The sequence below is a fragment of the Melanostigma gelatinosum genome (genome assembly GCF_949748355.1).
Source record: "Melanostigma gelatinosum genome assembly, chromosome: 2".
Lineage (NCBI taxonomy): Eukaryota > Metazoa > Chordata > Actinopteri > Perciformes > Zoarcidae > Melanostigma > Melanostigma gelatinosum.
The window spans coordinates 10364494-10381272 of record NC_136635.1 but is presented as its reverse complement, the minus strand read 5'-3'; the positions used below and the strand labels follow the sequence as shown (position 1 = coordinate 10381272).

The window sequence follows — 16779 nt, the reverse complement described above, 5'->3', positions numbered from 1 at the left end:
GATACAATGCATTCCCGAAGCTAAACTCTTACCTCGAAGCTGCGCTAATCAGTATTTTTACACAAACAATGGCTTTTTAAATGACTATGCCTATTGCGATAGGCTCGTGATGCGCCTACAGAAAATGACCACCCTAAAAGCCACACTTACACGAAAGTTCCTGTCAGCTCTACAGAGCGTTTTAGTCCACAACTTTAATAGTTTGGTTCACCCTCACGCTGTCGTAAACAGCTAGCTGGTGAACATAGCGGAGCATTTAGCAGCTGAAGAGACAGATATTTTCCTCACGAGTTGGTAGGTAAAAGAGAGTGAATGTTGGACATAAATGTTGGACTTAAATGTATCTTCTGGAGACAAACATGGCTCAAAATAGATGCTAATGTTGCTCCATGTCAGCTGGAAGTGTAAAAGACATCTTTGGAATGAATCGTGGTATCATGTTTATTTTGTGCTGCCCCCAAGTGGCCAAAAACTGTTAATTCAGATTTAACTTTGACAACTACATTTCAAAATTCAACCATTAACCTCACCGTTTAGCCAAATCAAAGGTATAAAATTCAAATTGGTCCTCGCAAATATACACGCATATCAGCAGACGCTCATGGAATCAGTACGACCCCATACTGCTGGCACATGGACACACACACACACACACACAGTTGATATGGGAAGATGTCACAGTCAGCTGTTCTATTATTGGCAGGATGTACCACCATGTCAGTTCCAGACACATCCTATGTGTGTGTGTGTGTGTGTGTGTGTGTGTGTGTGTGTGTGTGTGTGTGTGTGTGTGTGTGTGTGTGTGTGCGTGTGATTCATCATCATCAAGCTCAGCATGTTGGATGGAAAAACAGGAAAACTCTCCACATCCTTTCCCCCCCCCTTTCTTCCCATTCAAGTCTCTTGTACCCCTCCTCCCATTTTTCTTCTCCACCCACTGTCACTTCCTGTCACCTCTTCACTCCACTTCCTCTCTTTTTCCATCTCTTCTTTTACTTCCTTCTCCCTCCAGGCCCGGTCCTTGACTGCTTTGAATGGGGGGAGGGGGCAGTAAGAGATGTTGGTTGGTCTCCAACAACTCGCGTCAATATGACTGTTCTTTAGGATTGTAAGCTTTAACATGCACCATTTCATCTAAAGCTAGTAATCAAGTGGTTTTTCACAGGGATATGGTGTTGCAAGCCAGCAGGAACATCCTTGAAATGAGTTTAATTCTGTCAAAATCCCTAAATACAAACAGTAAGTGAACGGCATCAGGGTTCATCAGGGCAGCACATACCAAGACCTGAAACAAATACACCTGCAGGAACAGATTCACACGTATCAGGATATCAGTATGTAGTAGGCAAACACACGCGCGCACACACACACACACACACACACACACACACACACACACACACACAGGGTGCGGTCAGAGATAAGAGAGCAGTGGAAACAAGCAGCTGTCTGATCAGCGGACATACTGCTGCTCTTACATCACCAAACATTTCTTCACACTCTCATTCTTTCATTCTTTCTCACAAACATATTCGCCTCCTTACTAACTCCCCCGACAATATTTCGGTGTTTATTCAGCATATTTGCCCTTTTTAGAGCATGCTTGTTTTCTTTCTATCGCTCTTATGGTATTTAAATTCCCTCCGACTATCTTGTCTCATATATTTAGTGGGCCATGGAGCAGTTGATGGGGTCCTGGTGAAAAAAACATTTCTCTTCATTTCTCCTAATAACATCAGTGGTAGTTAAACCTGTAATGATCACTTGAAGATAACATAACTTTAAGGGAAATAATGTGAGATAATGCTGCTGAAAAGGCCCCCTGTTACCTACATGTGGGCTTGCTGTCAATGAAGGAGCTGTTGTTCAGCTGTCACAAGCATTAAGGCAGAGAGAGATCTTTCTGCTTCCTGCCGTGTGCAGCACTGTTGGCCAAGAAAAATGACCCCTCTGGGACAATGAAGTATATCTTATCTTGTCTTACAATCAAGGGTCATTCGTTAATCGAGAGCTTTGTCCACTGAAACAAGAATACAACACTTACTGTGGTTACTAAGAAGAAAAAAAGAGATATTTTTGCACATCTTGTGATTGAATAAAGCTTCTCCACAGCTGAATCATCTTGTGACCAGGTTAAGAACCACAGTTCCAGTAAGAGCAACAGAAGCTCTGTGGTCTATATGTAGCACAGCTCTGGATCACAGACGTCTAACATCTCATGACTGAACCCACCGTTGATAATTATTTAACCAAGAAAAGAACAACAATTAATGAGTTAAAATAGGACAAAGCAGTTGTGGTATTGACATGCAGGATCAGGGATCTGTTACAGGAAGAGCATGAAGAAAGGGGCTGTACATTTTTCTAAAATAGCTTTTATAATACAACAACCACTCATATCGGAGTAGTTTTGCGAGTACAAGTATAAGTACATGAGCACAGTATTGGTATCGGTGCTTCCCTGCCGGGTGCTGTTCATCCTCATGTATCTAGGTGTCAGAGCTGTGGGGACACAAAGCCGATGTGTTATGAGTATTTATGCTGCCTTGTTGAAAAAAATGCTGTCAATCTTTACAGATCTGAGCAGAGCAGCAGCAAGATGAATCCCCCCGTGGAGTCCAGGTGGTCCAGGTGGTCCAGGTGGTGGTGGCTGATGAGGCTGATAGAATGATGAGTTGATGAAGCTGATGAATCTGCAAAGACTGGGTAGAGATGTGGAGGTGGAGGGGTGCGTAACAGCAGCATGAAGGTAGAGAGACAATTCAATTGCTGTTGGATAAAGGAGACCAGCTGATCTAAACAGCTGATATCATGATTGACAGCCTCGAACACTGACCGCAAGGAAATTATGAGTGAGCATGCATGAGGAGTGAATGGCAGATGTACGGAAAATAAACTACAAGCCTCAGCGTACAGTCTTCCTGACTGCACTTACGCTGGAGCTTCATTTCATCCAAAAAAGTAATACAAACTAAGGCTCTTACACCACTTTCTAACTCAGTATTGGTATAAAGACTGCCCAATTTGGAGTAAATACAGAAAAGGCTTGTTACATTTGAAGAGAAAATGTTCACCAAATAACAGGTGTTATTTCTACAGTAATCAAGATTGCGTTTTTTCTACAGAAACATTAAAACTGTGGAGAGCCATCCTCCCACTGCTCCCAGGACCAGCCTCCCATGACTCATATAGAGCTTATCTGATGAACCTGACATCACATCACACACCCTCTCTCTCCCCCACTGTGCTTGGTCTTAAACAAACAAGTAACACTTCACAAATCTTTCTGTCTTACACACAAACACACTCATGCAGGTCGTCCCATCCCGTGCTATGCATCGGAGGATTTGATTTCTGATAAGTCACTTGTCTGCTATTCTTGTGTGAAGATAATGATTCAAATGTTTCATTCAACCATCAGACAGTCTGACTGTTAAAGACCTTCACGGAGCTGTTGTCCTCTGACACAGAGATTCATTGAAGCACCGTCTTTGAACTCTGCGCAGCTGAAAGTGGGCCTCTCTCTCTCTCTCTCTCTCTCTCTCTCTCTCTCTCTCTCTCTCTCTCTCTCTCTCTCTCTCTCTCTCTCTCTACATTATGTGTGTCAGTTCACACAGTTGAGAAAAGGACAAAAGTTCTGGCCACAAGCCTGGTCACTGGGAACTTTGTGTGTGTGTGACTCTGCCAGCTGGTTACATCTGGTTTAAGAGGCCACAGAGGGAGGCTGCTTTCTCCCACCTCTCAGTATCAGTTACTAATCCCTGTTTCCCACAAGCGTGCTTGTGTGTGCTTGTGTGTGCTTGTGTGTGTGTGTGTGTGCGTGTGTGTGTGTCTGTCTCAGGGATATACCATCCAAATCATTTTCAAGTGTTTAACCTCATCAGGAGTATTTAAAACAAAATGCATGTGATGAAACTTACAAAAATGTAACTATTGCAACAGACAACTAACTGGAAATGATACATTTTAAGATATTAGGACGATGTGTTGTTGGATTGTAGCAGCTTCTCCATCCTCCTCTTTCCTCTTATGCTTCTGGTTTCTATCTGACTAGTCTCTGTGCTAACCTCCCCTCCTTATTCCAGACCTGCCAGCTACTCAGCTCATCACATGACCAGTCGACTGCTCATGGCAGTTGACTAAAACTAGTCTACATGGATTAAAATTCACTTTGTCTCTCATTACTCATAACTACTTCACAGGGAAAAAAACATTGGAGTGTTACATTTACCAGACAGACACATTTTACAGATTCAGATTTGACAAAATATAACAATTCAAATATGAAGCATTATTATTCACGATCCAGCATCGTATTAGAATTAAAAGCACCACCTTGAACAGACACTGCTCTGATAATGCCTCTCCTTCACTCTTTACTTGAAATAAAAAATAATAATAATAATTCAGGACTTTTACAATGCTGTATTGTGGTATCAATAGATTTATGATTCATATATTTGTTTTTTACCTCCTCACACAGCTCAAAGTGTAGGTTAGTAAGGCCAAAGAGGACACAGTTTGAGACGCAGAGGCAGAGTGGTTCTGTTCATGTAACGACACGCTCGAGCTTTCAGAGCCCTGAAGCTCCGCCCCGCTGGACAAGTGTCTGGTTTTCAAATGCACTCCAGTGTGAAGTAACCAGTTGTCGAGTAATGCAAAGGACATACACACAGACAGACAGACAGACAGAGATTCCTTGCTTTATATAGATTATTGTTAAATCCAGTGACCGCTCATTATTCCCATCATAGCTCTGTCCACCTGTGCAGAGGTCTAATCAGCCAGAATAAGTGAAAACACCTGTGTGGGTTTGCAAGCTTAACAACTAATTTAAACAAAACCGTGTCAACTGTTAAGTTGTGACCACCGGTATTCTTGAAAATAATATTAGAGGCCTCCAACTGTTTCGGGCGGGAAGAATGTTTTTGGCATATTTTCTGTGTGGTGTTATTTTACTTATTCTAAGAAACCTTAATATAGCAGCTGGGAGGTGATCATATTATCTGAGAAATGTTGCAAATAAATAAACACTGTTCCATACTCTGCTTAGCACATGTTCTATAGAGACATTTGACATGTTATGTGTATTCATTAGCACAGAGATGTGCTCGGGATGTGAAAAATGTACGTGGTGTTATCTGCAGTAATGTGCTGATGAAAACGCAGTGGTCAGCTGTTGTTAGCGATCCACAGGAAAGATGCATGTGGAGAGGCGGGGGGGAGCTGTGGGGGTGTACACTGTGTGTGTCACACTGTTTCTCAACTGTGTAAATGCCACATGACACACACTCTGTGAACTTTGAACACACATGCAAACACACACACACACACATATGTCATCTCTGTCACAATTTCAGGACTCACCTCCCCATTTAGGTTTGCTTTGGTGTTGTTAAAAACAACACTGGCTCTGTTCTACTCAAGTGTGACAGGGAACCACCATGTAACAATACCAAGACCCTGAAACTGAAAACATTTTTGTCAAAAATCCAATGTGTCACAACTTAAACTTGTCAAAGTGCAGGTATGGTTTCATTGTGTAGTGGCTGCACTAAATGTTGAAGTTCGACGTCGTGATGAATAAACAGAAAGGGTTTGAATGTTACTCAGTCTAAAGAACGATTTCACTTTTCACAGATGTTAAAGGTTGGACATCTGAGGATCAAACTGCTGCGTCTAAAAAAAACTCCAGACCCAAAAATTTGCTTCCCAGACTGATTAATGTAGCAGCAGGAGTTTCTGCGGTTGTGATCATCTGTGAAGTTTTGTGTCTCTTTCAGTCACAGAGTCACTTTCTATAAGATCATTTTCTGTCTCCTCCTTCCCGTCTGTCACCCCCTCTAATGCTTTTTTCTTCACTTTCTCTTACGGTAACCACTGTCTCTTTTATGAGTTCACACACTCTCTCTCTCTCACACACACACACACACACAGAGCAGCTGTCTACACTCACATTGATTGGGTTTATAGCTTGTTAGGAAAGTGGAGATTGTATTTCAGCTCTGCTCATTAAGCGTCAGCACTGTTGTCACACTGGCCCTTCTTTATGTTATGTAACACACACACACACACACACACACACACACACTGAGACAGAGAGAGAGGCTATGAAATCATAAAATGGGCTGGAACTGAGCCTGAGACCGCTTTGCAGTAGTACTGGCAGCTTTGTGTGTATATGTGCACATGTGACTGTAACATTTCGCAATAAGAGGTTAAACATAAATAGACTGTATGCTGCAAAAATAGTTTATGTCCCTCTGTAAACCTGTGTTTCCTGCCTTGTTTCTCCATGTGTGAATACCACCACGATAATAAAACACCTGTCTGATTGAGTAAATATGTTTGGGTAATAATGCTGCAAAGTGATAGATCATTGGATAATGCCGTGAAGTGTTTTTTCCACAATTATAAGTCTGGAAAGGACAAAAATGCATCTAAACACGGAATGACGCAATGTTTGTGTTTCTAAAAAAGAAGAAGCCGTGAACAACATGGTATAATGACATGGTGAAAACACATGAGAAGAGCTTTAGAAACTATTTTGAAGTAATACCGCAAACATTTTAGGATCCAGAAATCGACTGACATTTCAACTTTCATATCAATGTTAAATGTGTTTACAGATGTTAAATTAGTTGTATCAACATCTGCTCAGTTTGTGAGGTTTTATGGCATGGTTCATTAAGAGAACCGATAATATCTACAACCTATTTAGAGGGACATTGTATTAAATTATGCCTAAATATTGAATTATTTTCTGTTTTTATATCATCATTTGTTACAGGCCTGGTGAGGTTTGCAAATAAAAAGCATCAAATAAAAGCTGAAAATCTGCTGACTGGAGACCAAGACGATAAATATAATAATGCATACCATTTACAGTCTTTCTGGTGTTGTTTTCCCAGCAGATTTACAATTCAAGACTGTTCGATTTTGGAAGAAACTGATTGGAAAACAAGCCATGTATCGGTCAGTGTTTGTATCAATAAGGACCTGGCACTGCTTGAGTCGTAGAGCAGATCATTTAACCAGAACAAAGTCGGCCTTCTCATTGTGCACTAACTCTCTGTTGTCAGGTAGAGCAAAGCAGTTTGTTTCCCAGACAGAGTTACCCCCCCCCACACACACACACACACACACACACTGCCTCCAGAGACATACCACGAACAAAATGTCACATGACAGCCTTCAAAATAAAGCTCTTGCATAACCATGAGGGCCTGGAAGCTGCTTGAAGAGTCTGTTTACAATGATCTAGTCTGAAGTTGGATGACATTCTGTGGGCGTCTGTGTGTCTGTGGTGTGTCTGTGGTGTGTGTGTGTGTGTGTGTGTGTGTGTGTGTGTGTGTGTGTGTGTCTGGTAGTATGGGTGTGTGTCCATGCCCCAAAGCATCGCTCTCATCTCATCCGCTCTCTTCTGATGTGCATCAGCTGAGCACAGCATTGTTGTTGCACTCAGTTATCACAAAGTGCACAGTACAATTCCAAAACATTACTTCAGCCACAACAACGTGAACAAAAACAAGTTCAAAGTTCACAACGTCGTTGTTGAGGGCCTGTTTTATGTACATTTATCTGCTACTGACCATCCTGACTGTTATTTTAAAGTCTCTTTCTGGTCAAATTTGTGAAATCGTGTTCGTGAGGAGACACACAAACTCCATATATAAAAACAAAAACAAAAATTCTCATATGCAGCCTGTGGGCTCTCACAAGGAGTTGTAATGAAACACAGTCCCCCCGCTGAGCGCCAAGCCTCAAAATCATGTTATACCAAATATTCTTTATTTCTCAGGGTATAAAACTTCTGTACAAACACGTCTTTCTTAGACTGACGTCCTCGGTTAAACAGAGAATTCAGTGTGAGCAGATTGCAGCAGCGTGCTCTCTGTTCAGATGTTTTTACATGCAGAAGAAATGATGTTTCACACAGGCTGAGTGGGGTGAGAAGCCCATGTGAGTAAGCTCAGGTGTGCTTTAGGGGGTATCAACTTCAATGAAACAATGAAATCTCAAGAATGAACCATTCTGTCTGCTTCCCCAGGCTGTCTGCTTTGGTTTAAACTCACTGGACTTTATACGGGATACTGTATTCAATGTGTGGGAATTAAGAGTCAAGTACAGTCTATAAAAAATGGATTTGCCTCCAGTACTCCGAGGTCATTCACATACAGACATTGTTTCATTTTGTATTTGGTTTGTAAATTCCAACACCAAATGAATCACAATAGCTGAAGTCAGCCATTACAGTCATACTCATATTTTTCTAATCCACATACAGACTTTGCACCTGTCCCAAAAACAGAGCATTAGCATTTCTGTCTAACCTTCAACAAAACACAGACTTTGCAGCACAATACTCTGCCTACCTAGTGGACGGTCACCCTCATGTCTCTTCTCTGACTCTCTTTAAACACAATAGTTCACTTTCAGACACCCATCTGTTCAACATAACAAAGCCGTTCATCTGTCATACTGGACACATGCACTGCTGTGGATCAACCAGCCTGGTCCAGGTCTTGACAAGCAGTTAAAAAAACATCAAATATATATTCTTCAAAGAAGAAATAACACTATTTTAGTCTTACAAATGAAAAGATGAATTCATTAGAATAGAAAAAGCACAATTTTTCAACTGCTTCAGCCTTACTTGGTCTGGTATGACCTGTAGCTTTGACTAACTTCAGTTAGAAAGGTATGACTCTGCGTACGCATGCAAGGAATTTGACTCCGGTCTTTCCGTTGTTTTAAAGTATTTAAACAGGAGTAAACTAACACAACAGGTTTATATTTGTCTCTGAATAAAACCAGGCCCAAACCACATGCAGTACGCAAACAAACTCACTGTGATGAGAAACTCATGTGCTCTCTATAAATTATACATGTAAGTAAGGGATCACACCTGACAGAGGAAATGCCAGCTGTCATAAGGGTCTGTGTGACCTTTACCCTACTTAAATCCGACATCAGCCAAGACTGCACATAAACAGCAAGACAAGCAACTTATTATGCCTTTTTTTTCCCCGAAAGCAAGAAACAATGCATTTGCTATCATGAGTAAAACATCGAGACACAGTGAACCCATTCAGTCGCAGTTGTAACGTCTTCGGCAGAAAACTACCAAACAGCTCCAGAAAAGCATTGTCTGCTAATCTGGAGTCTTAGTTTTACACTCAGGCCTAAAATGAACATTTCGAGTTGAGATACATTTTAGATTAAGCTGTTAGTTCTCTTCTAGAGAACAGTACTGTATGTATTAGTATATAACTTGTGGCTGAATCAACAGGTCCGTTTGGGTTATCGGACATTTTTGCAGAAAAGTGCGGTATGGAACCAAACGTTGGTGCCGATATCAAGCTGCAGTTGTGTTTAGTGTCTTGGGACACTTAGTAGTGCATAATAAAAATCTTTAAAATTTTTAAATTCTCTACTATGGTCATGTTCTGGCGGTCTCATCTCACTTTGCAATAACGAGACGGAAAACACTGCATGAATGCCAAACTGTGAACATTTGTTCAATTTTAACAGAACATATTTTCTTCTGAGTGCAGTTAAATTGAAAAGGACTTATTGTTTATGGAATTTCAAGGCACATCACTGATCGCTCCATTCAGCACCAGTAGAGAAGTGACTTTGAACCACACTGTAGAAAAATGTGAAAGTGAAAAAAATGGAAAACAGATTGGAGACACTCGTCTTATATTGCAAAGTTTACAGGATTTTCACCTTACACTCTGCCCAGGATTGACTAAAGGAAACACAGGGTGAAGATAACAGGTATGAATCACTTGGAACAAAAGCACCAGCATGTTAGTTGTCAAATTAAATGTTGTTGTGAAAGGTTTAGCTTGTCCCTGGATTTCTATCTAGACAGGGGTTTAGGTCCGAGTTTAGATCGTCCCAGGGTAAAGAAATGCTAGAGTGAAAATTATTTTCTGTTCTTGATCCATATGAAAGCTTATGATGCACACTAAATAATGGCAGATCTGCCTTGAATCCATTACAGACTGCAACCTGGTTGCACCCTTTTCCTTTCTGCTGCAGTGGCTCCAATACAAAGAGCCATTCAGATGAAGCCACCGTAGAGAAATTGTTTTAGATTATTGGGTTTTGTTGTCGTTTTAGTATCTACACTGTACAAAGGAAGGTGTGGCAGCTGACTGTTGGACATCCACACATTTTGTGTTTTACTTTTAGTTTTTATTTCTGCTTTACAACATATGGAACTTTATATATTGGAGAGAGAAGAGGCTGCAGAACTAACAGAGCATACACGATATAGGACGGACTCAGGGTGTCTAGTATTAAAGCATTATGGATGCAGAATGATAGAATTGATCAATGGTTACAACTGTAATAATAACGCAGAGCAACAGACATGATGAATCTAACTGTAGTTCAGAATTACTAAGAACAGAGTTCACTGAATATGTACATAGTTCGAACTTCACAGTCTTAGATACACGATTGCATTGATAAGCTGAGAAATAAAAAGCCATATATTTTTTCTGAGTTATTTTCTGGCTACAAACAGCAGACTTCATTTGTAACTTTAAACCCATGCAAAGAGCACTTGGTTGATCTAATTCTATTAAGTGCTCACACTTACAGTCAGGCTGTTTCAGTGTCTATTCGTCTGCCTTGCAACTTACTGGTTACTGGTTGGTGGTCTACAGTCCACCACCACCACCACCACAGAACACTTATATTGTTTAACCAAACCACATGAATACGGCGCAGACTGTAGAGTCCTTCAGTACTAATGTAGGATAGGTGAGGATGATGAATGACCACGTTTTACCCTCACAGGGAAAAAGACATCAGCATGAGTTCTTCTCAAGATATAAGGTACAATATGAGCCGCACACCTCAGCCTCACCAAACAAACGTACTCACTGTCTGGCTGTGTCAGCAGACAGTGAGTACGTTTGGTGGTGTTTGGTATTCAACAGTGGCAGGACGTGAAAAAAAAAACGCACTAAAAATCAAGCCAGACATAATTCCATGACAAGTTTAGGTTGAGACTAAAATAACAGGTAAACCATGACCCAGGCTTCAGATTAGGTTTATCGGCTGCACCGTGGTAGACTGAGCATGTGACCAATGATTAGCTGTAAAGTCTTTCATCAGAGCAATAATGATCCCAGTTATAACAAGAAGTTCTAAAAATCAACCACGGGCTGGATTTGTTGACGGATTTCTGACTTCAATCATGCCTGTTGATCGTGTCGGAAAATACAAAACTACTTCTTCTTTGCATGTAAATAAGGACAGATTGCAGTCAGCAGTTCTTTCTAATCATGAGGAAGTTTGGATGCAGTTTCAGTGAGTCAAGCTCCGTTTCAGGCTACATGACGAGCATACATAAATCCATATCAGGTCGGGAAGGTTATTACGAGAACACCAGACTAAACACTATTCCAGTATACGCGTTAACCACGGACAAGACTTTTTCTTGTTCAAGTCTAGACCGGTCTCATCATAAGCAACATTGTCACTTCCAACATGACATGGAGAGGGTCTCCTGCTAGTCCCAGTACATACCAGTTTAATTGCAGGAGAGGCAGGAGCACCTGCTCCTTCAGAGGGATCATACTGGATGCAGGCTAAGATAGAAACCAGAGCAGGTTTTGTTAGAACCAGGCTGGGATTAGTTGTAAATCTCTTCCATGATAAGACTAAAACAAGTAAAAAAAAAGTAGATCCGTGACAGTCTTACTTTGGTTCACGGCAACGGTCCAGTCAAGGTCCTGCTCAACATCAGGCTCCATCAGAGAGAAACCCAAACTGAAAGCTAGTGCAGGCAGATCCCAAACCCAGCTGAAGTCAACAGAGGATCAGAGTCTTACACCCAAACTGCTCTAGGCCACACAGCAGTACCTCTTCCACCATGACTTGGACAGACTCTTCATCTTGTCTGGTGTCTGCCTTTGCTTTTTTCTATGTTTCTGTTTCCCTCTTGGGTGCTTATGGGAGCTGTAGTTCTGCAGGCTGGCCAGTATGGCCGTGTCAAACACTTCTTTCAAATTCTTTTGGGTCAGGGACGAGCACTCCATGTAGGACACAGCTCCAATCTCCATTGCACAGTCCCGGGCATCTGCTGGGTCCACAGGCCGCTCCCGGTACTTAGCCAGGTCAATGAGGACCTAAAGAGAAAATGTTAATGTACCTTTGTAGACATTGTATCTGCTGACTTATTGGTCAAGGACACTGAGAAGATAATTTTGGTAAGAATCCTACAAGGGTTTTTTTTTTATATGTCAGATTTGCTGCAAATGTTCTTATTAAAAAGGAAAAGCACCGCTGTTATTGATAACAGTAAAAGGCCTGTTTAAGTAGTGTAATTCATTGGTAAAATTGTCATTTTGATCATAAAGCCTCTATTTAATGCGAGTGGATATTTGTTTCACATTTGTCAGACTTAAGGGGTGATTTCTTTGTGGCGTAAGGCAGATTGTACTCCACCTTGACATCTTCTCGGAGGTCACACTGCGTCCCAACGAGGACGAGCGGAGCGAAGGGTGCGTGTCTCCGGATCTCTGGAACCCACTTCTCAGGAACGTTCTGGAAGGAGGCGGGACTGACCACGCTGAAGCACAGCAGGAACACATCTGCACTGGTGTAGCACAGAGGCCGCAGCTTGTCGAACTCATCCTGGGAAGATCGAGAGAGAGAGAGAGAGAGAGAGAGAGAGAGAGAGAGAGAGAGAGAGAGAGAGAGAGAGAGAGAGAGAGAGAGAGAGAGAGAGAGAGAGAGAGAGAGAGAGAGAGAGGTGTTGAGGATGTTGGGATTTTTTATAGTGATTTTAAGAGTATTTGGACAATAAAGTTTTACCGGTGCAGCATAAACAGCAATCTACAACATCCTGCTAATCCTCCTGACACAATTACTGGTGCTACTGAGTGATTTGCTTTAATTACAGATAATAAACTATGAGATAAGTGTAGTTTCTTCTCCCTTCTTCATCTCTGACTTCCTCTGCTTGTGATCCTCACATTTATTCTACCATCATATATGAAAACACACGGATACAGAATATAAGGAGTGGTGATTCTTTAACTCAATTATTTTCTAATTATTGTATTTGTTCTATCATATAACTATCACTTGTTTCAAGGTAAAGATTAGCTCTATGTCTAACCAGTTGAAGCTCATTCCGAGAAGACATGTTGTCATGTATTTACTTCAGATAACAGCTGCTTCTGTTATAAACAGGGATGTAAAATGCATCACTTCCTGTGTGCCAGATAATTTTTCCTAGGAAAGACCAACCAGACAGTTTCATGAACAGAGACTGAGTCCAGCAAAACAAACACCAAATTGAACGGAGATAACCCGTGTAAAAGGTGTTTAGTTTAGGACTAACCTATTAAACTATGTTCCAATTATCTCACATCGTATGTGAAAACTCTAAATGCATTTGTACCAACATGTTTGCACTTGCCATGACCAAATACTTTGTCAGGTTGAAGAAAATACTTTAGTTTCCAAATAAAGCTTGTCTTTCTCTTTGATTACATTACATTACAATCATTTAGCAGACGCTTTTATCCAAAGCGACTTACAATTCAGATTCTATCACACCGTAGGCATCTACGGAGCAATTCTTTCCTGTGTAGCTCCTCACTGTCAATTATAAAGTGAAAAACTGAATCTGTGTTTCAGTAAATGACTCAGACCATAAAGAACGAAAGAAATAACGAGGATAGTTCCTTCTCCATCACTTCCTCTGGTTCGAGGCATTGTTTCAAACACAAATAAAACAACAACAGGAAATGCTGCGGCTCTCTCTCCCCCTCTGAGTGTAAATGCTGTGTGTGTTTGTGTTGAGATCACTGACCTGTCCGGCTGTGTCACAGAGTTGTAGTTTGACTGGCTGACCGTCCACTGATACCACCGCTATACACACGCACACACACACACACACGAGACAGTGTAGACAGAGTAGTTTAGATATAGTTTAGATATTCACCGGAAACAAACCATATGGCCGATTCCTTTCTTACAACAATCACACAATCTGATGACATCAGCTGGCCACGATTCAACTTCTTAAAAGTGAATACAGTAACGGGCTGATTAGTCAATGAACTGATATTTCTATATTTCCATATTCTATTTAACTGCACATCTGCTTAAGTCATTAAAAAAGTAAAATATCAAAACAATTTCCAGTCACAACTTCAAAGTGGTACAGCCACCACACTATTAAACTCACTTGCACTGAAATGTAAATTATATTTGATTTTACATATGGAAAGATGAAACAATTCAATAAATGTGCTGCTGGTCTACAAATAAAGTGCCTATAGCTGTAAAATGTATTTATCGTATTTAGAAAGGATATCTACAAAGGTCACCGTTTGATACCACATTGTATCTGAACGAATTGGCATCTGTGGTCCCTTGGCTGGTCAAAGCAAAGAGAACACAAGACACAAAGTAGAGAAATATACAAGCCAGAACACCCTGTTACCTGAGAAGTTGTCAAACGCCGTTGGGATGTACTCGGTGGGATACCCGTTGGTGGTGTAGCTCACCACCAGGCTGGTTTTCCCCACAGCTCCGTCTCCCACCAGCACGCACTTCACGCGCCTCTCCGCTGCCCCGGCGCCGGACCGCCGCGTCCTGCCGGAGCCCCTGACCCTCCTCGGTGGGACAGGAGGGGCAGGGGACACCGGTGCCGACTTGTAGCCTCCGTCGCCCCGCAGAGGCATCTGGCACGGAGAGGAGGGTGACATGTAGCCTGAGGAGACCCGGGCAGGAGGCTCAGTCCCGGCTCGGGACAGTTTTCACATCTTCCGTTACTATCTGCCGGGTGACTGACTTTTTAGTTGTCGCTGCTGTCCGCTTCCTTTTAGTTTCCATCGTTAAATCACAGAAAAGTTTGAACTTCTACTCTGTCCCAAAACTGACTATGTGTCCATTTCAAACTTCATGGTTGATTTAAATGAAATCAAGTTAAAAAGAGAGGAGATTCAATTAACGTTGGCCGTTTCTTACAGTCCGTGTCCGTTCTGTCGTCCAACAGACAGACCCGTCCCAAACTCCCCTTCAAATGACATCACACTGTGTGTGTGTGTGTGTGTGTGAGAGAGAGAGAGAGAGAGAGAGAGAGAGAGAGAGAGAGAGAGAGAGAGAGAGAGGGGATAATAACTATAATAATAATAATAATAATAATAAAGCCTTATCTGCAATGCAAAAACGTAGCTGTCAGATAAATTAAGTGCAGCGCAATATGTCCTTCTATGGTGCAGTGGAAAGTATCTTAATATGGAAATATTCAATTCAAAATACAAATCACTCAAAGGGCAACTTGAGTACAGTACATAATAAAGTGTACTTACTTTTAGCTCTTCTAATCTCCAACAAAGTAAGATTGATTTTGATTTGACTCCTTGTCAAACAGTTTAACAGACTACTGACAGGACATCAGCGCCATCTAGTGGACAGGGTGGAAAATAAACAAGACAGAATAATAAAACCTACAGAAGGACAAGGGTGAAAGACACTGGATGACATGGGAATATGTTACCTACAGGTAATGAACACTGATGGTCTGATGTCAGCTGACCTCATTTTGTTCTACATCTGTGCGATTAATTGAAAATGATGTTTAAAAAATAAAAGTTATCTAAAAAACGCATGAAGAAACATGATACCATTGTATGTGTCTGAGTTGCAGGTAAGCTACTAAATACCCTGTTACATATGTAAATCGCTCTGCTATTTCTATATACCAGGGGTATTCAATTAAAATTCACGAGGCCCACTTCGAGAGAATTTCCTCACGCAAAGGTCCGAAACATCACAATAATGTTTAACTTGCGCAATGATTTAGTACCATATGTATTGAAGTAGCCGAACAGTTGTATTACCGTCTGTATGTAGTCAACAACTGGCTGTCAAAAAGTGCAATTGAATAATATCTCAACAATATTTGTCAGTTTTCAAATTGAACTGGATGAATTATAATTAATAATCAAATACATGAATTTAAAGAAATTAAAATATGGACTGGATTAAAGAATAAGTTACATAACAGAAAGCTTTTAAAAATGGTGCATCTTAAAATAAAGTACTTCATTTTAGAAAGATGAACTGAATTGAGCTGCAGCTTTAAATTCAGTTCATTCAGGTGTGAAGTCGTGTCACCCAAAAAAGCCACAATATTAAATTCTTATCTTCTAAAAAGAGACATTTGTGTGCAGGACTTTATCGGTGGTTATTGAAACCACTTGTAAGCTCTATTCCTCTCAGTTATGAATACGTCTCTATAAGTAGTATAGCATGTCGAATAAAGTACATTATCTCAAAAAAAGTCATAAAAACGTTATAGTACATCGTAAAAAGTCATAGCAGTAAAATGCAAATTGGGTAATATTTTCTTCCAATCAGAGCAGTGAAAGGTGTCATGCAAACAAAAAACAATTCATAGAAACACTTATTATTATTTGTCTTAATAACTATTATCCACCAAATAATTCAGTTCAAAACAGTTTTAAGGTCTTAAATCCATCAACTGACTCCTTCCCAAACTCAGGTGCAGGTGAGATTTGGGTGTGGATATAGTTACCACACAGTACACGGGATGCACCATATTAGCATTTAAATATGAATTTTCAAACATAGACAGCTTAACAATGTTAAACGGATCATTTGTGGAGTTACTTGCAACAGCTTAAACTTTTGTTGTGACTTGTTGCATGTATGATTTAAAATATCTGCAATTTGCAATTTGTTTTGTAATATACAGTGTTGTATCATTACTGC

The 16779-nt window shown here is 40.8% G+C and overlaps 1 protein-coding gene across 1 annotated transcript; it reads right to left on the bottom strand.

The window, feature by feature from the left end:
• Nucleotides 1–7804: 7804 nt before the first annotated feature.
• Nucleotides 7805–15023, bottom strand: rhoua (ras homolog family member Ua). Its single transcript, XM_079287614.1, has 4 exons — nucleotides 14483–15023; nucleotides 13847–13905; nucleotides 12472–12660; nucleotides 7805–12152 (listed from the first exon to the last, which is right to left on the bottom strand). The coding sequence occupies exons 1-4, from the start codon at nucleotides 14745–14747 to the stop codon at nucleotides 11868–11870; spliced, it is 798 nt and encodes a 265-aa protein (XP_079143740.1). The 5' UTR covers nucleotides 14748–15023; the 3' UTR covers nucleotides 7805–11867.
• Between the last annotated feature and the right edge of the window lie 1756 nt (nucleotides 15024–16779).